General features: G+C 34.1%; 2 protein-coding genes, 1 long non-coding RNA gene and 1 pseudogene across 5 annotated transcripts; 1 reads left to right on the forward strand and 3 right to left on the reverse strand.

The window, feature by feature from the left end:
- Positions 1–122: 122 nt before the first annotated feature.
- LOC136344596 (uncharacterized) lies at positions 123–1,766 on the reverse strand. Its single transcript, XR_010732984.1, has 2 exons — positions 684–1,766; positions 123–511 (listed from the first exon to the last, which is right to left on the reverse strand). It is a non-coding gene; the product is annotated as an uncharacterized lncRNA (long non-coding RNA).
- Positions 1,767–2,865: 1,099 nt separating this feature from the next.
- Positions 2,866–7,432, reverse strand: LOC136344589 (putative leucine-rich repeat-containing protein DDB_G0290503). Of its 2 annotated transcripts, none has more exons than XM_066292200.1 (7): positions 7,226–7,432; positions 5,701–7,096; positions 4,533–5,506; positions 4,063–4,447; positions 3,737–4,006; positions 3,439–3,681; positions 2,866–3,373 (listed from the first exon to the last, which is right to left on the reverse strand). In XM_066292200.1, exons 2-7 carry the CDS (start codon positions 7,075–7,077, stop codon positions 3,128–3,130), a joined length of 3,495 nt encoding a protein of 1,164 aa, XP_066148297.1. In that variant the 5' UTR covers positions 7,078–7,096; positions 7,226–7,432; the 3' UTR covers positions 2,866–3,127. The 2 variants fall into 2 exon arrangements, with proteins under 2 accessions (XP_066148297.1, XP_066148296.1); XM_066292199.1 differs by having other exon boundaries at positions 5,701–7,099.
- An 86-nt stretch (positions 7,433–7,518) lies between these two features.
- Positions 7,519–10,408, reverse strand: LOC136344592 (queuosine 5'-phosphate N-glycosylase/hydrolase). 2 transcript variants are annotated; one of them, XM_066292215.1, is made up of 3 exons: positions 9,965–10,408; positions 9,136–9,909; positions 7,519–7,802 (listed from the first exon to the last, which is right to left on the reverse strand). In XM_066292215.1, the coding sequence occupies exons 1-2, from the start codon at positions 10,209–10,211 to the stop codon at positions 9,164–9,166; spliced, it is 993 nt and encodes a 330-aa protein (XP_066148312.1). In that variant the 5' UTR covers positions 10,212–10,408; the 3' UTR covers positions 7,519–7,802; positions 9,136–9,163. The 2 variants fall into 2 exon arrangements, with proteins under 2 accessions (XP_066148312.1, XP_066148311.1); XM_066292214.1 differs by lacking the exon at positions 7,519–7,802 and having other exon boundaries at positions 7,947–9,909.
- A 421-nt stretch (positions 10,409–10,829) lies between these two features.
- Positions 10,830–18,239, forward strand: LOC136344531 (uncharacterized; annotated as a pseudogene).
- Positions 18,240–18,685: the final 446 nt, after the last annotated feature.

Here is an 18,685-nt window from a genome sequence, read left to right on the forward strand (position 1 = left end):
TCAATATTTCCTAGCATTCCAATTTGAAAATCACAATAATATTCACTTCCACAACATCTGTACAATGAATTATGTTGGACAAAATTGTGGTTTTGTATCGCGTATAGCTTAAAAAACTGAACTACAGACATATCCTTTATTTTCAATGAGATAATTCTTGTATTCCTGAATTTCATGTTTTGGGTACATTAAATCTTGAACATCCCAACAAGCTCTATTAGACAAACAAAAATCACATTAACATATATGTGTGATCATGGGTTGTTATACAGAGAATATAAATGATTCAATTGCAATAATTTAAAGACATTTACTTTTAATTGTATAGTCCGTTTTTGTTTTAAATGAAGATTACGATATAACTATTTTAATGCATCAATTTGGCCAAAAATACAATATCTAACTCTGGAATGTTAAAATGCATTTTCCAGTACTCTTTTATTATTTCAAGCCTTTTTTGGGTTACGTTCCTCTGTCCCTTTATTGATGCAAATTTGGGCGGTTTAACTGTCTGCAACACGTAAACGATGAACAATTAACATTTTTTGAAATAAAATTTCAAATATTTGCAAGCAACAAAGACCTTGAAAGTTTTTTGCTGAATTCGTATTTGAAAAAATATTTAAAATATAATATGCCGATAAGAGACATCCTATACAAATAGAGGTAATGTATATACTTACTTTCAGTTCAAGAAACACTACTATATACCACTAATATATTCATAAAGATAATTATTAATGCGTTCCTCATACTGCCAGTAAAATAAGAGTGAATTTAGTTTGTTGATTTTATATTTAAATATTTTAGGTTTAATTATTAAACTTTTCCTCTTAGCAATGCATAAAAATGATACATATAAATCAAACTATCATCTTTGCATTTCTTACAATCCATAATTTTCGTTTCTGAAGGCGACCTACAAAGTGCTAAAAATAGTTTTTGTAATGGCATTTTTCCCGTTTATCAGTGTTTTATGTTTGTATACTTACTTGTAACTTATAGCTATAGTTAGTGATACTGTTAGTGTTGACCCTGACGAATCGTTTTTTTATTCTTAAGCGATTACTGAAAAATGTTTAAAGGTGTAATGCTCGGTTTGATATAAGTGCAAGTAATTAACTGATAAATTATATACACGGATTTTGGTTCAAGAAATTGCATATTTGTTAGCCATATCTTTTAAAATCTTTCATAGTAAACTCGAAAAAGCATAGATAACTTCAGAGTTATTTCGCTTGGAGTCACGTTCACAATTGATATTTATATACACCTGAAATGCCTCACCGAGCTACTGCAAAGCAAAGCTACCGTTGCCTCAGTGATAACACTAAGTAAATCTGGTGTTAGCTTGGAGCGAGAGTTAAAGGAATGGTACAAACCCCATATTAACATATAGGATGCTCCAGGGAAAAGTATCCACCCTGAATGGAAGCTTTATCATGTAAAGAATAAAATTACCTTTCAAATGAGGTATAACGTTTAATTTTATTGTCCAATTTGAAATTTTCAAAGGGGCAGTTTCCAGAGTAGGGAGATGACATTTTGAAAACAATTTTTTTACGACGATAGAAAAGATATTCAGGGTTGAAACTTTTTCCTGGGGCACCCTGTGTAAGTGCAATCATAAGTTGCTACAGAGAAAATAGAAGTTAATTAATTACAATAATTTTTAAAATATTTATTTTAAATTACGTAGTTGTTACACTACATCAGTTTAGCCAAACTGTGCATTAAAGACTATATTATAAAAAGATATGATATCTAACATGCAGACTTTAGAATGCAATCGCCGTTATCATTTCTCACATAGCCAGGTATACAAAAACATCCTCGCTTGCAAGCTAGGATACAAAATTCTGGGCGATAGGTGCAAGTCTCCTCACAATATGATCCACATCCACTATATTCTTCATTTGGTTTAGGACATGCTGAAAATTAAAAATTCAAAAGATAATAGTGTGATTAGGTATTCACTAAACAACGCACAAGTTTCAATAAACTTATGCAGGCAAATTTTAACTTGTTTAGAAATTCATAAAGTCCAGTTGTATAATCGTTGTTCAAAAGCTTATTTAACTAAATCAGACCGGGGAGCGGTTGGCCTAAAAAGGTTCGTGTACCAAAGTTAAACTGCAGAGCAGCAAATCGGACAATCCCTGAGTTTGATCCAACATGTCGAACGTCTTTAGTCTAAGTTTGACCTATAAAATTGTGTCTAAAAGGGACTTGAACCCTTAAAAATAACATTCTAACGTTATGAAAATTCCGCCTTGCTACACGCCAATATTTAAATAAACTTACAGAAGAAAATAAAGTTAATTCATATGCGCTCATAAGAACAATATTGCACTTAACTCGTGCGAAAGTGTCTTTACCACACTTGTTAGGGAAATCATAACTATAGGATTTTTTTTATGTTGACCATACGTTTAAGAAACATCTTAGACAAGAAAGTATTATTTCATTTTTGCCGATATGTTTTACTTTGTTAGTATATAAATACCTGGTTAGTAACTCACCTGATGCGGTAGCAGGCCTTATTTGATTCTCAAAAATTGCCAATATGGCTAATAATACCACAAATGATGCCTTCATTTCGGATCAGGAAATATCGTTTCAAACTCGAATTTAATCTACTCAATCGAAGCACTACTACTGCTGCTATATAGTATTTTTAAGAATGCGCAACTGGGTTTTTCCTTTTTCCTGATACCATTAATTGCAGTGCGCCCGGCTTCTGAATTGAATCTATAGAATTTAGCAGTGTTTCAGTTGTCTTTTTATACAATTCAGGTGTTCCTTTGATAAAAACAAATATTCGTCCTATTCACGATACGCCTTACAACAATTGATGACATTGAATTTAATGTTTAATGTTTGTTATATTTATTATCCGTAAATATGGAAATGTTTAACATTATTTCAATACAATAACAGAAATTTACAACGGCAATAAAAATAAGAAATATATCACAGGCATGGAACGTTCTAGCTCATAAAATCGAGGCAATTTCAAGCAAAACAATCGATAAATAAATTAAGTACTTAGAAATCGTATACATTTCAACTACAAATTATTAAACTTAAAATACCTTTTGAACACGATATAGCACGATAAATAATACTATGTTACGGTTTTTTGAGATATTTGGCGCTGCAGGCAATAAATTTCATCCCTCAACTTGTTCAAACACCCCCGAATTTCTTCGGCAACAGGTTTCCTACTGGCAGTTGCTCGATTCTCTGCCAAAAGCTTTTGTATATATTCATCATTGTATTTCCCTAATGACAAATTATCTTCAAAAATTGAAATCGATTCATTTGAATATTTGGGTAGAGTTGAAATCTGGGACAATTGTTCCTGTAGTTTCTGCAAAAATTTCATTATATTTAATAACATAATTGTTTTGTTTTAAGCCCTTAAGTAAAACACACCTTATTGTAATCTAAATACGAATTCAAGGCTATTTTCAAGTCGTTCGACAGTCTTTGAAAAAAGTATTTGTCGTTTTGCAAAGCATTGATATTACTTCGAAGGGACAAAACAATTTTTTCTCTGTCACATAGATTTTTTTCATATTCATGGCTAACATCAACAGCCTGTTTTTCCAATTTAGCAATCTTTCTTTCCAACTCTTGCGAATATTCAACAGTTCGTTGTAGATTTGAAGAGTTTATCTGAAAAATAAAGCTGTAAGTTTTGAAAATTTTATCAAGGGGAAAAAAGACTTACCTCATTTTCACTAAATAGAAATTGGATTTTATCTCTGGCTTCATTGAGATCTACCTGTAATTTGTCAATGTCTACTTGAGAAGCTTTATAAAATTGATCTTTTTCAAATAACTGGTTCTCCAGGTTTTTCACTAGTTCTTCTAGGGAACGTATCTTCTCTTGTAGAGCAGAATTAAAATTGTTTAACGTAAGTTTAACGCCACTGTTTTCTGTTTTTAGCTCAGACAAACGATTGATATGATCTAAATTGTCTCGTTCTAAGTTTTCAATCTGCCAAAAATTAAAAAAATGCAAATAAAGTTTAAAAATAATATTTCTTTTCTTACATTTATCATATGATCAATTGCCTCCTTTTCTAGTATTTTATTTCTATTTCTAAGCTCTTCGCACAATGTCTCAAAGTGGAGTAATTTTCCTTGAACAACTCTAAATTCACCACATAATTCACAATTATCATGATTAGCTGCCTTTAGTTCCATAGAAGCAACGATGCCTCTTAGCTTTTCAATTTCCTTTTTGTAATTCTTGCAAAGGTTTTCTAAAGTTTGTATTTCAAGGTCTTTGGAAACCTGATTTAGCGTGACTGTATTATGTGAGTCTGCTAGACTATTGTACATGTCTTGAAGATATTTCAATTCTTTTTCTGCTGCATTTCGCCCTCTCATATGTTCTTTCACTTTGCGGAGAAGAGTGCGGTTATTGCGATCCATCCTATGAAAATATAATTAAGGGTTTTCAAATTTGAAATGTAAATAATTCTTAACACGATTTATTACCAATAATGAGCATAACTTACTTCTTTTGTCTTTCTTGTATTTCCCGGTCTTTCACATGCAACATCACCTCCAACTCTTTAATCTTCTCTTTTTCATTTCCATTTCTCCGTGTTTCCTCAATGATCTCTGACTTCTTTTTAATAAACAGAATCCTTTCGTCCAGATATTTAAGTCGAATATTGACTGTGCTCTCAAAGTCTTCCACGTTCAAATTATTAAAAAAATTCGCCACATACTGCTCCATTTCTTTAAATATTAGTCCATTAGGAAGTTCCCGAGATTGCATGTATCCATTAACTTGAATACATGATAAAAATTTTACTTTTTGGTCGTCGGTAATGCGTTTTAGGTATTTCTGCCAATCATTTTCCAACACAAAAAGTTTGTTTTTTAAATCTGATATAGATTGGTCTTTGCTCTTGAAATCGTTGTTATATTTTGCTTGAAGAGCTTCATAAGACTTTTGAAGATTATTTTTTTCTAATGATAAAGAATTGAAATGCTCTTGATGCTCCACTTGCAATTGTTCTATGGTTTTTACGGCGACTTTTAAAGCCAATTCTTTACTATCCAACTCAGAGTTCATTTTCTCAAAGGCATCATCAAATTCGCTGGTCTTGTCTCGGTATTCTTTTAAATGATGGTCAAGAAGGTTCAATTCTTTTTCCTTTTGTGAAATCCGTAATTCACTCTCAGTGAGAGCAGTAGTGAAATTGGATATTTTAAGTAAGTTGTCCTCAAGAGTCTGCTCTTTATCTTCTAAGGTTTTCAAAAGTTTTGAATGTTTTACGTTTATATTTTTTAATTTTTGAGACAATAATTCTGCTTCACCAACTAAATTTTCATTTTCTCTTTTTAGTTCATTTATAATGATATTGTTGTGTTTGGAATTTTCAAGTTCACATATAGTCCAATTGTTATTCATGAACAAGTCTTGCTTATCTTTTTCAAGTTTTAATATATCTTTGTTTTTGGAGAGCAGTTCTAATTTTATCTAAAAGAAGATTTAGTTATTTATTTCGCGATTAATAAATGAATGAATAACTGTTAAAAGTTGGTAAAAACAAAACAATCTTAGAAAGTTGACTAAAATGTAATTCTCAAAATACAGAAAACTACTTTTACATAAATTACCTAATTTGGTGTTTACATTTTGGAATTTAAAAACTGTTATAGCTACATTCTTACCCTTTCATAATTTTCTTTTAACTTCACAAATTGCTCCCTAATAAGCTGCACTGATTGATCCACATGATACTTTTCCAAGTTTCTTGTCCTTAACTCCACTTCTAACTCCCCAATCCTTCCTTTTAGTTGCATATTATCAGCCAACTTTTCCTTTTCATTGTTTTCTACATACTTCAGTTTATTTAACACTTGTTTGTGTCTCACTTCTAAACATTCTATATCACTCTCTCTTTGTTTTAATGTATTTTGTAATGCAATACACTTAGCTATAGCTATTGAATTATCTTGGTTTAATCTCTCAATTTCACTGTTTTTATCTTTCATCACACCTTTAAGTTTATTAATTTCTTCTCTCATATCCTCAATTTCATCTTCAGAATGACAGCCATTAAACTGAACTTCAAGTTTATCTAAAGGCATTTTTGAAATTTTACAATCCAGATTTAAGGTTTCTAGCTTTTGAAGGAGCTCTTCTTTTTCTTTTAATGCCTGCAACCTTACAGCATCAACCTCATGCACTTGCCTACTTAATTCTATTTTCAAATCAGATGTTGTGTCAATGAGTTTGTTTAGTTGACTTCTGCATTTTGTTAATTCTTCATTAAGTTTAACTTTATCACATTGGCATTGAGAGAGCTGGTCTTTGTACCATAATTTAGCCTTCTCTGACTCAATTAATTTTGTATTCAATAAACTCAATTGCCCATCAGATGAACTCACCTGTTTATGCAAATTTTGAATTTCTATATGCAGTTCAGAAACTTTCTGCTTCAAATTCCCAACTGTGATATCTTTGATTTGTCTTTCAGTTTCAAGATCTGATAATTTAATTCTAAGGCTTTTGGCGTCCAAATCTAGCTGCCCTTTTTCTTCTTGCAGTTTGGCACTATTTGCATGTAGCTTACTGAGCTCATTGCTGATTCGATAGATCTGATTTTCAAGGTCTAATTTCTCAGTATATGCTATGACATCATTATTTTGCTTACAGCTTTTTATCAATCGATCTATTTGGGTTTTGGCACTTTGTAACTCTCCTTCTAACCTGCCATTAGCCTGTAGCAGTTGGTCAATCTTGTCATAGTACTTCAATTCAGTCACCCTTTCTAGATTCTGCAGATCGATTTTGTAGTGCTCATTTAGTTGTAAGCTTTTTTGCAATTCATTTTTAAACTGTGTTATGAGGGATGGGTCATGGTTATCAGGTGTAGGAGTACTGTTACGTTCTAAATAAGGTTGCGGATACTTAGCTGGGTTGATTAAATGTCTCAGCTCAGCAAATTCATGTCCATATAAGCTTAGTCCTGATAAGCTAGAAGCATTAGAAACGAGACTATCTGAGTTGCATGAATGGTTTGATTCAGTTTCAGCGTTATCCATGGCCCATGACGATTTGATACTACTAATAAATTGGGATAAAAATAAATATTACATCAATGAGAATGATAATGTGATAATTAAGCCTTGCAAGAGTTTTACCTGACTTTCTGGGTGTGAATTGCAGTAATAGTTCAAGTTTATTACTTACCGATTAAAAAGTGCAGTTACTAGTTAACGGTTTACGCGTTTCACTACTTGGTGTCATTGCCATTTTATTAATTTATTGCAATTTTCGTTCCATTAAATAAATTAATAAACCTCTCACTTTTGTTATTGTAGTGTAACTGTCGTGTAAACGTCAAAACAAACAGAAATATATCAGTAATCATAGATTCAAGACGAGAATTAGTCGCGATAGAGAGAGACACAACTAGTTGGGGCAAGATGAATAAATTCAAGAAATGAAAAGTATATTTTAACGCAGTTTAAATATCCATTAAAAACGTTTGTTCTAAGAAAATTGTTTTATTATGAATATTCAAAATATTGATTAACAATATTAAAAACAAAAAATACAAAGCAAATATTATATAACAGGCAGTGAACATATTGACAGTTCTTAATAAAAATACAGGATCTATCCAGATCTATGCTGATAAAATTTGGTTTGCGAACACATCCAGATTCGCAACTACAAATTTCGCAGTTGATAAATTGGCGATGATAGCAAAATGCAATATAAGGTGATGCACAGGATTGGTATTTCTCATTAAACCCTCACTGAACTAGAAAAAATAATTATTGGTTTTTAAACCAAAATACTGAAAAAATTAAGCTTTTTTTCAACCATCTTTAGTGTTTCTCTATGGAGATATTAGACCACTGGATTACCCACACGCTATTTTATATGACGATTTTCTACATCAAAATAACGTCACTATCAATAGAATCTTTATTATTATTATTATTATTGAAACTTATACACCGTAAAAATGTAAGTTATTTTTTTAAAAACACTAAATGAATATGAATAAAATAATAACAGCTTTATTTTCATTTTCGTTTTGATCGCCTAAATTAGCACTTAAGACACTAGCCTTTGACCGGCAAATAGCAATAGCAATATGGTTACAATAGCTCTAAAAAACCCATTCTTTTAAGTGAATTAATTATATCTCAATAATCAAATAAACTTCAAATAAATATACTCGAGCCACAATTTAATAGAAAATCACACTGTTTATCTTATATGCCTACACTTTTGACTTTTAATACCACCTACAATGTAAATATTCAAATTTTATGATGCGCGAGGTTTCCCGAAAAAAGCTAAACCTTAAAGTAGTTTCGTAGAGAAATCCTAAATGCAAGAAAACGCACGACTTATTATTCTGGGTAACATTAAAAATTAATTATTTAATCACATAACTTGTATTATCATTAGTAATTAAATTTATCAATTATTTACTAATACGTGACTTCATCAACTTAAAATATGTGGGTTACTCAATGGGCTATACATCGATCTATAAATACAAGGGAAACTTCAGATCTGCCGCGTTCACGCAAGACATTTTCTTTTAAGTGAAAATATGGTTTTGATTTTTAAAATCGAATATGCATTTACGATAATGCTGACTCTAGCGCTTGCAATATCTGCTCAGAGTAAAATTGAAGGTACAAATTACTATTAGTATTAAATTGTTACAAATTTCTTTAAACTTCAATATTATAATATCGGATGTTCTTTGTCTTTAATTTCAGAACTTAAATGTGGAGAAAATGAAGTACTGAACCCAAAATCCCTTCCGTGTTATGTACATTGCATTTACAGACACATAACCACATGTCCTTATCCACCCAGACCAGCCTGTGAGTGTAAAGATGACTTCATTCGTAGGACACCAAAGGGTCCATGTATACCATTTTCAGAATGTGAGTTTCTTAATTAATAAATAATACTACTAAAATTAGCTATTAATTATGTAAAAAAGTAGTCTATTTTGATGAGAAAAATAGAACAACACATAAAAATATGAGCAGATTACAGGTGAATTTTTGTACATCCAAAATATCTGTCAAGACCTCGGCTAAAATATTAGTAAAAAATTCGGATACCTTTTTATAATCTGTAGACTATCCCAAATTAATAATAGATGCAAAAAACTTTGTGAAAAGGTAGCCCTTTCTCTTCAATCTCCTTGGCATGTTTCCTTCTAAAATCCCACAGGAAATGATCAATCAATATGGAATTTATTTTTTTATCTTTAAGCCTTTCATTAACATAAACTTTTAACAGCTCCACTGCATGAATTGAGCAACCCCTTATTTCCTGTTCCTCTAAATCCCCATTGTTGAAAATATAATTCTCTTTCAATTTTTTATTAATATGCTCTCCATATTCAATCACTCCAAACCACAGCAAAGTTTGGGGCACTCGATAGTCCGCAAACATAGTAATTTCATCTAAGTCCTTAAAATAACCCAATCCCTGTCCTTGAAAACAGGCCCAAACATCACCAACTAAGATTTGAGCTCTTTTATAGTATGCTACTTTTTGGCCTTTATAAGTTGCAACATCTTGAAAGCACATAAAATTGCTTACTATAAGTTCCAGCAGCTTTTTTGCACTGTTTTCACTTTGTCTCACAACAATCTTAAAACTTCCCTCAAAATTCTTTAAAAGAGCAGTTCCAACCTCATGTAAACATTTAAGTCTTTCAGAAAGAAGTGGCACTTCCACTTTTGTGTCACTGCGTAAAATATTTTTTAGTTGAGCCTCAGTCAAACTGGAGTAAAATTTAGGGTTGAGGATATCAATGTTGTCTTTTAAAGCTCGGTTAATAGCAGCACATAAGGCATAGTAACCAGAATGCCCCTCAACCTTCCAACCTTTGTAACATGAATTATTGAGCTTATTAACACTTTTATTTAGTAAGTTTATTACCTTCTTCTCTTTCATTGCTCCAAAAACAAAAATTAAGAGTATCAACCACAAATAACCAATCAAGAGCATGTTTGTCTTCAGCTTTGGGATGCACTTCAGTTTGGCTGAAGTTCTCAGGTTTAAGTTGTCCTGAGTTTAATTCGTCGAACAGAACATCCCCCAGTTTGGTAATGCCTTCTAATTTTATAGTTACATTATTGGAATGATTTGCTATATATAGTCCAGATTCTTTAGGGGACAGGTGCATAATGAAGCCGTTCTAAAGTGTAATTTAAGTAAGGTTAATGAATTAAGAATCACGAAACGCGGATAGCTTCCTGTATTTACAAAAGATGAGAATACAATAAATTAAGAGAAATAATTAACTAAAATGTAGCTAAAACAAAAAGATAGACAAGCTCAAAAGTTGAGGTTATGAATATGGAGATAAATGAGGAAATGGTATTGATAGCATTTGCGGCGGAGCCAGCAGCGCGATGAGCTGTCATAAGTCATAAGTGTATTGTGTAGTATATAAATATACATATTTACAAGTACCTAATACCATTCTACATTTTGAAGATAATCTAAGGTCGGACAGCGAAAACACCACGACCGCTAAACCGACACTATTATACAAAGTGTCACGCATTTCCGGATATCGCCATTTTTCTGAATTTTACCAAATTCCTTGTTTACTTCCGTGTAAGTTATATTAGGGGTACAAATAAGTTTCCGCCGTTTAACAAAGCATGGTCCCACCAGAAGGTTATGCTGAAATTGCTAGATGTAAATCTTACTATCGCAAGTTTGATCAACTAGTAACAACATAACCTAGAAGTATTAGTGGTTTCGTATCAGCATCACATTTTTTTTTCTTGCAAAAATGTCAAGTTTTGTGTCGAATAAGCGTCATTTGCGGGAACTTTTGATTTACTTCTTTAATTTGAAGAAATCTGCAGCTGAGGCGCATCGATTGCTTGTAGAAGCATATGGTGAGGCTGCTTTGAGTGAGAGAAGTTGTCGTGAGTGGTTTCACAAGTTTAAAAACGGTGAGTTTAACGTGGAAGACAAAGGACGCAGTGGAAGGCCGAAAACGTACGAAGATACGGAATTGGAAGTGTTATTGGAGGAAGATTCGTCTCAAACACAAAAAGAACTTGCACTTACATTAGAAGTGACGCAACAAGCAATTTCACATCGTTTAAAAATGTTGGGAATGATTCAAAAATAAGGGAATTGGGTTCCTTATGAACTGAAACCCAGAGACGTCGAACGCCGATTTTGCATGAGTGAAATGCTGCTTGCTTGCCAGGCATAAAACAAAGGGTTTTTTGCATCGTGTAGTCACTGGGGATGAAAAATGGATCCATTATGATAACCCAAAGAAGAAGAAATCATGGGGTCCACCTGGCCATGTTTCAACATCAGTAGCCAAATCAAATATTCATGGAAAAAAACTCATGTTGTGTATTTGGTGGGATCAACTTGGTGTTGTATATTATGAGTTGCTCAAATCGAACGAAACTATTACTGGAACTCTCTACCGAACACAATTAATGAGATTGAGCCGAGCACTCAAGGAAAAACGCGCTCATTACTACTCTAGACATGACAAGATTATTCTCCTACATGATAATGCTCGTCCGCATGTTGCGGCACCGGTTAAAACCTATTTGGAAACACTTAATTGGGAAGTCCTACCCCACCCGCCATATTCACCAGACCTTGCCCCATCCAACTACCACTTGTTTCGATCAATGGCACACGGTCTGTCTGAGCAGCGCTTTACATCATATGAAGATACCAAAAATTGGGTCGATTCATGGATAGCTTCAAAAGATGAAGAGTTTTTTCGCCGTGGTATCCGAATGCTGCCAGAAAGATGGGAAAAAGTAGTGGCCGTTGATGGGCAATACTTTGAATAAAACGTAATATCCCGTTCTTTCACAATTAATTACAATTTTTTTATAGAAAACGGCGGAAACTTATTTGTACCCCTAATAATAAAAATTTAATACATTTGTTGCGATTATCAATTTTTGCATAAACTTTAATATGTATTTTATCGATATCAAACGTGTAGTAGTATCTGCATATGAAAAAAAATGTGATGCTTTAAAATTCCTAAAAAAGGAATTTCTGTAATATCAAACCTTGTCTTTATAAGTAAATAAAGAGAAAGATGCAAATGGAAGAGTCGTTTAAATATCTTTAAAAACTCCTTTAACCCGTGACTAGTCGTGACAAATTTTTAATAGATTGTATGAAGAAATTCGGTCCCGTTTGGTTTATTCCCTGTTCCGAGAACTACACCGAAAATTATGGAACCTTTACCTCCACGTTGTTCCAGACGAGAAGTCGTTAGAAATAAAGATTCCACGGATGTTCTCTTGTCGATCGACGACTGAAATGACGTTCTTCTCAAATTTTGAATGGGGAAATAATATTTTTATTTCAAACGTAAAATGGTAAATAAATTTCCACGTTTTGATTCGTCAAAACAAACGAAGAACTCTGACGAAGATGTTCGTTGTGCGATTTAATGATTAAACGTGTGTATAACTATGCGACTTAATTCGAAAGTGAGAAATTTTCAAGACGACTGAAAGTCCCTCTTCTTAATCTACCTAAAGTAAAATACTCTAAAAAATTACCAATAATGAACCGTTGAAAGTTCGAAAGTTCCCGTAGGAATGGATTTCTTTTCTAACTTACCTTCTAGTTCTGTAGATATTCTCTGCCATCGACGACTGGGATGACGAATCCTGATATCTTAAATGGCAAAATATTTTCAATTAAAAAGTAAAACGTTAAATTAAATTTGCCCATTTTAATTTTTTTAAAGAAAACGAAGTTCGGCGTCTAGAAACCGAGTCATAGATGGCGCCACAGATGAAAAATTAAAAACTTTGCTGACGGTTAGCACCCTGATCCACAGAGGGCGCTAAACACGATGCATATGTTTAGAAATCTGACTCGTAGATGGCGTCGCATGAAAAGTGCATAACATGGCTGAGGTTTAAAATCGTAGTCGACAGAGGGCGCACGCATGAAACTGGCGTTTTCAAATCTGACTCGTAGATGGCGCCACGGACGAAAAAAAAAATTAATTACTTTTAAATAAAGGAAAATATCCGTTGCCCGATTTAATGATAAAACAAACTACCCAAAATTAAAAAAACTCAAAATTACCGATGACGAGGAACCACTAGAAATTCAGGTAGTAATGGGTTTTTGTTTTCTTTTTCACCTTCTTCTAGTTAAGAGAATGTTATTCTTTCCATCGATGACTGGGACGCGATGAACGCTTTTCAATTTTAATTTATGACAAAACTTTTCATTTTGAAACGTACAATATTTTAAATAAATTTCCGCTTATCGGTTTAGAAAGGGCTATTTGGTAAATTATAATATTGCTTTCACGCAAATAAACTTTCGGTGCTTCCGGGCCAAACCACTTTATACCACCCGCAAGGACTTGACAAATACGTTCGTTATTTTAAAAATAAAGATAAATCGATCGGAAAACAAGTCGGATTTTGTCAAGAAAACGATCTTCAGAATTTATTACGTTATGATTGTTAAGACTTGAGGGGCCAAGACTTGATATGTTAGTTAATGTAAGTCCCAAAGCTACGCCCCTGCACATCTTGTATTTGCTTGCTTCCCAGATGTCACGACCCGCCATAGTTGATACAAATGTTTTATTAGTCAAAATTCCTCGGCTTTGTGTTCTTCCAAAGAAACTATATTGCGAGGCAATCAAACTATAAAATGTGCATGGGATGTAGTCCTTGAGTGTCGAAATATCCCATCGTTACCCTTAGCGGTAGACAAAATTGAGGGTACCGTCACGTTCCGTTCGGAACGACGGCCATATTCCGGTCACGGGATAATCTGTTCTGGTCGTCGTTCTGGGCATAATGGGATTCCTTCAAGGGAAAGTCATCCCGAGTAGTAGTACGCCCATGTCGGTTGGCCATTACCTCCCAGTACTTAAGGGCTGGGAGAGGGTGGAATCTCTCTCTTTTATTTCTGCTCGTCTACACAGTTACAACTCTGACCATTATCGCTGACAGTTCAACACCTCAAACACCCGACAAAGAAAATTCGTACTAATACTCGGCCACGTAACCAAGTAATCTCGTGTTCGCTTCAAGTTTAGTTTAGTAATAACTATTTACGAATCATTTAATAAATAGTGCAATAGTTTGACGGGTTGTCCTAATTCCGAGATTTTCGGGAGATCCCACGTGTACCTCGCTAAGCAGGTATATAGTCCGTCCTGGACTCTCGTAACATAAAAGTACAACGTCGGTAACGTGAACCGACAAGTACTACAAGTAGTGCTCGCGTGTAAGCGCTCTCGTATAATAACTCGCGGGTGGTATCTCCAACCTCCAAGGAAGGAACCCCTGCCTATCGTTCAACAATGATCGTCATTGATATTTGTAATAACAATGACGACAAAGCCACTGTCCACCTTACCGTCGTGTCACCATCTTTCCCGAACAAAATCTACTCCGCCAAATTGTCAAGATTTCGTGATTATTATTAACCTTTCGTTAGTCGCTGAGAAATTTGAATAAACAATAGTCGCTACGGTGTGGTACACTAACAGAAAAAAAGCAATGCTTAGTTTACAAATGTCATATATAAAATAAAAATTAATTCTTTATTTCGAATGGTTCAGGTACGTCAAAACAATACGAAAGCAGAAGTAAAAATACAAATCCTCTATGTACTAAACCTAAAACAAGTTAAAACTTCAACTGGAACGCTTTAGTAAATAGCGTCTAGTACTTTTTTCGTGCAACTACGTTATTTATGCAGTTTTCACGTGTGGCACGAAAATCTTGTAATTCTATTCTTTTTTGATCTACAAAACGAATGGCGTCCCTTTGCCTCATTCATAATAGTTTTTGAAGTTATTGGATTCTGAATGTTACAGATTTCTTTGATACGAGACTTGATAGCGACTGGTATGTTCCTTATTGTAGTTCTAGTAGTACTTAAATGGGGCCTGATAAGTTGATGTGCTGAGACCCGCAAAAACTCGCGTCTCCTAATTTTAGATTCGGGGTTATTAGCTGAATGAACTACCATTGCATTAATTCCAGCTACGTTCAGAATAGTATAAAATATAACCTTTGGCCATCGTTTAGTGCTCCGACCATAGTTATAATTTGAACGTAGTTGGTCAATAACTTCGACTCCAGCTTTCGTACAATTATATGCTGTTATGATTTCGGGTTTACGAAGATCACCTGTATGTAGTGTATCTATGGTATCATCATGATGATGTAGCGATGAAATTAATATTTCATTTTTATTTTATTTTTTGGAATATATGATACAAGCATCTTGTTCTCTTTGAAGCCAAACGTGCTCGATTTCTTTGGGTGTTTGGGTTTTCTAAATTCAATTGGCAATTCCCTTTTGTTTTTTCGTATTGTTACCACTACAGTTATTTTTCTATTGTACAATTTATTGACCAATTGTCCAGAGTCAGGTTTTTGCTTCTATCATATATAGGTTCACGTAGCCTTTCTACTACTGCAAAGGGGCTATTACTAACTTGAAAAGGTCTTGGGGGTTGCTGACCAACATACACTTCCGTATTGGCGGTATAGTATATTTTCGCATTTGCCATAGAAAAAATTTTGATGCCATATTTGTTTGGCTTGGAAGGGATATACAGTAGTGGTCATAATTATAGCAACTTTAAAAATTTTTAAATAAAATTTATCTATTCGGCTAAACCCAATATACGTTTTTATATTATTTATCTTCCACAACCGTTGATGTTTAAAATGTATCCAAAAAAATATCAACAATTCCTATAAGAAACTATCAAAACATATTTTTTCAATACCGAACAAACATATAGCACTTCTTGGAATTTTAAAGTTTCACTTGATTTACAGACTTTGGTGTTTAAATACGTTTTATATTCTAAATTAAATCGACGATTTACATTTTGGGTCGAGGTAAAACAATCTCATTAGAGATCAGGAAAATTATCATTGAGCGTTATAAAAGTGGCGAACGGCAAAGCGAAATTGTGAAGAGTTTGGGTGTGCATAAGTCAATTGTATCTTGAATTATTTACAAATTTAGACAAACAGGAAGTGAAGTGGCTGTAAAAAATTTAGGACGCACAAGGAAAACTACAAAAAGAACTGATAAATGGATAATTCGAATGTGTCAAAAAAATTCATTTCTATCATCCACTCATATAAAATCACATTTAAAGGAAACGAGCCTAGCTCATATCAGTTTCAAGACCATAAGAAGAAGATTAGTGGAAAATGGATTATTTGGTAGGCGACCAGCGAAAAAACCATTGCTGTCTAAGAAGAACGTGAAAGCCCAACTTCAGTTTGCGCAGAATTACCAACACTGGACATCTGAACAGTGGAAATTGGTAGTTTTCAGCGATGAGTCCAAATTTAATTTATTTAAAAGTGATGGCTCATCATATGTTAAGCGATCCAAAGGCGCAAGGTTGCAAAAAAAGTTTGTTTTATCAACCGTAAAACATGGAGGAGGTTCGATTATGGTTTGGGGTTGTTTCTCTGGTTTTGGTATGGGTCCGCTTCACGAAATAGAAGGTCGCATGGATCAGTTCATGTACCGAGACATCCTCAGGAATCAATTACAACCATTATCTTGAAGAAACCATGTCACTAAGAAACATTTTCCAACAAGATAATGACCTCAAACATAAATCGAAACTTGTTTCAGAATGGTTTAGAGAGGAAAGGATAGAAGTTCTTGCTTGGCCATCGTAATCTCCCGATCTCAATCCCATAGAAAATTTGTGGGAATATGTGGATAATAAAATTCGGAGAAAGTCTTGTAGCAACCTAGGTACGAACAAGACGTGTTTCGGTGCAACTGTAATTGATTAGTTTCACCGTACAAAACAGTTTTTGTTGTCTTGTTTTTCTACGGAACAATTCCAACTATTTATACGTTCACGGACTGATACAACGCACAAAGCTGAACTAAGAAGATTAATACTGGAGTTCTTCCAAAAGAAGGAGGTACCCTGGCAACTCCAAAGAATTCGAGTCGGATCGAGCATCCCAGGACGGTGGTTTTCGCCAACCGAGAACAAAAAAAAAGAGGCAGGAAGCCTAACTCCACACCCACTACACCAACAATCCCGACAAGCCAATCCAAACGGCCAGCACTTGATTTAACACCTTCCAAGAAAGAAACAACATCGTCCAACAAACAAACAACAACACAACTTATACATCTGAAGTACAAGCACACATTCACTATCATTACAACCGCCGCATACACCAGAACACAATTTGTTGTTAAATGGGATGAAATCAACGAAAAACACAAAGACATAATCACCAAACAAGAGGAAAATTTCATAATGAAAACGAATAATGAAGAGAAAGCCACGGAAACATTGAAGCTCCTAGTCAATCGTAAAACAGTGGCATCATTCAAGGTGTAACACAATAATGTAACAACACCACAAAAACCAGCTCACGATCGACGAATATCAGCGTCATACTCAGTAGTGGCAACAGGTGTCGATATGGACATAACAGATGAAATGTTTGCAAACCAACTGAAAGGAATGAATCTCCAAATTACATTCTGCAAAAGAATCATTTCGAGACAACGAGGACTACCAACACTCATTATGCAGCTAATTACAGGAGAACTAAAAACGTACGAGAAGTTAATGAACGACCGAAATGTATACTTCTTGGGGAAAGTGTTCCGGATAGTAGAGAGCAAACCACCAGCACCCATCCCCGCCCCCTGCGGACGTTGTAACCAGTTCGACCATCGAACAGAAGATTGTAGAACTCCCACAAAGTGCAGTAAATGCCAAGAACCACACTTGACTGCGTCCTGCAAATCAACTCTCCCGGTGAAGTGTACCTCATGCCACGCCGAGGACCATGCTGCCTGGAGCACGAAATGCCCGAACAGGCCCGCAGCCCCCATCAACGGAATACCAAGTGTAAAAATCAAATGTTTGAACAAAAGAACAGCTGAGGTATCAAAGAGCATAACCGAAATCAGCAGAATTCACTTGCCAATCACCATACACGATCACATCATTAACAAATATAAACATTAAATAAATAAAACAAGCAACATCAACAGAGAAGAACTGTTCAAAAAGTTACGGAAACAATTTATAGACGACTTTAGCATTGACACCTCGGTTGTCTTCTTTGGAAATCATATACAGGGTGTCCCAAATAAAGTGAGTTCCATGGGGATTATGGAAGTGGTAAGAGATACAAGGTGACTCAAATTGGAAAAAAGAAGCGCATTTTTGTGCCCATTCAGAAAATATTCTAAATTTAAAAATATGCACAGGGGGAGTCAAAATATGAGCAAAAAACTGAAAACTGCGATTTTTAAAAATCATAAATTATGAGTACACTGTTTGAGTAAATTATACCAAATTTGGCAGTTCTTTGTTATCGACAACTACCAATTGAATGGCGTTTTCAGAATTTTTCCAGGCCTTCTAGATTTCGAGAAATTATATTCAACTTTGTTATTTCTTATGGCCGCCATATTGGATTTTGGTACCATCGAATAGACAACAAAAAAAGTTTTTTAATCATGTATCACAAAGGTGCCCTTGGACCTGCCAAAGTAAGAAAAATAAATAAAAACATTTTTCACCTTAGTAGGCTTAGAAACAAGTACTTTAGTGTTGCTATGGATACTTTCGTTACATGCAAC

Source organism: Euwallacea fornicatus, chromosome 17 (genome assembly GCF_040115645.1).
Source record: "Euwallacea fornicatus isolate EFF26 chromosome 17, ASM4011564v1, whole genome shotgun sequence".
In the NCBI taxonomy this organism is placed as follows: domain Eukaryota; kingdom Metazoa; phylum Arthropoda; class Insecta; order Coleoptera; family Curculionidae; genus Euwallacea; species Euwallacea fornicatus.

Bases quoted from the DNA above. Each gene is read 5' to 3' on its own strand.
- LOC136344589 (XM_066292200.1), bottom strand. From the start codon at position 7,077: ATGGATAACGCTGAAACTGAATCAAACCATTCATGCAACTCAGATAGT. The intron at 4,448-4,532 runs GTAAGTTATGCT...ATATTTTCATAG, and splicing joins ATACAAGAAAGACAAAAGAA to GATGGATCGCAATAACCGCA. The intron at 3,682-3,736 runs GTAAGTCTTTTT...TTTATTTTTCAG, and splicing joins TTCTATTTAGTGAAAATGAG to ATAAACTCTTCAAATCTACA.
- LOC136344592 (XM_066292215.1), bottom strand. From the start codon at position 10,211: ATGCACCTGTCCCCTAAAGAATCTGGACTATATATAGCAAATCATTCC. The intron at 9,910-9,964 runs GTAATAAACTTA...CATGTTACAAAG, and splicing joins GAGCAATGAAAGAGAAGAAG to GTTGGAAGGTTGAGGGGCAT.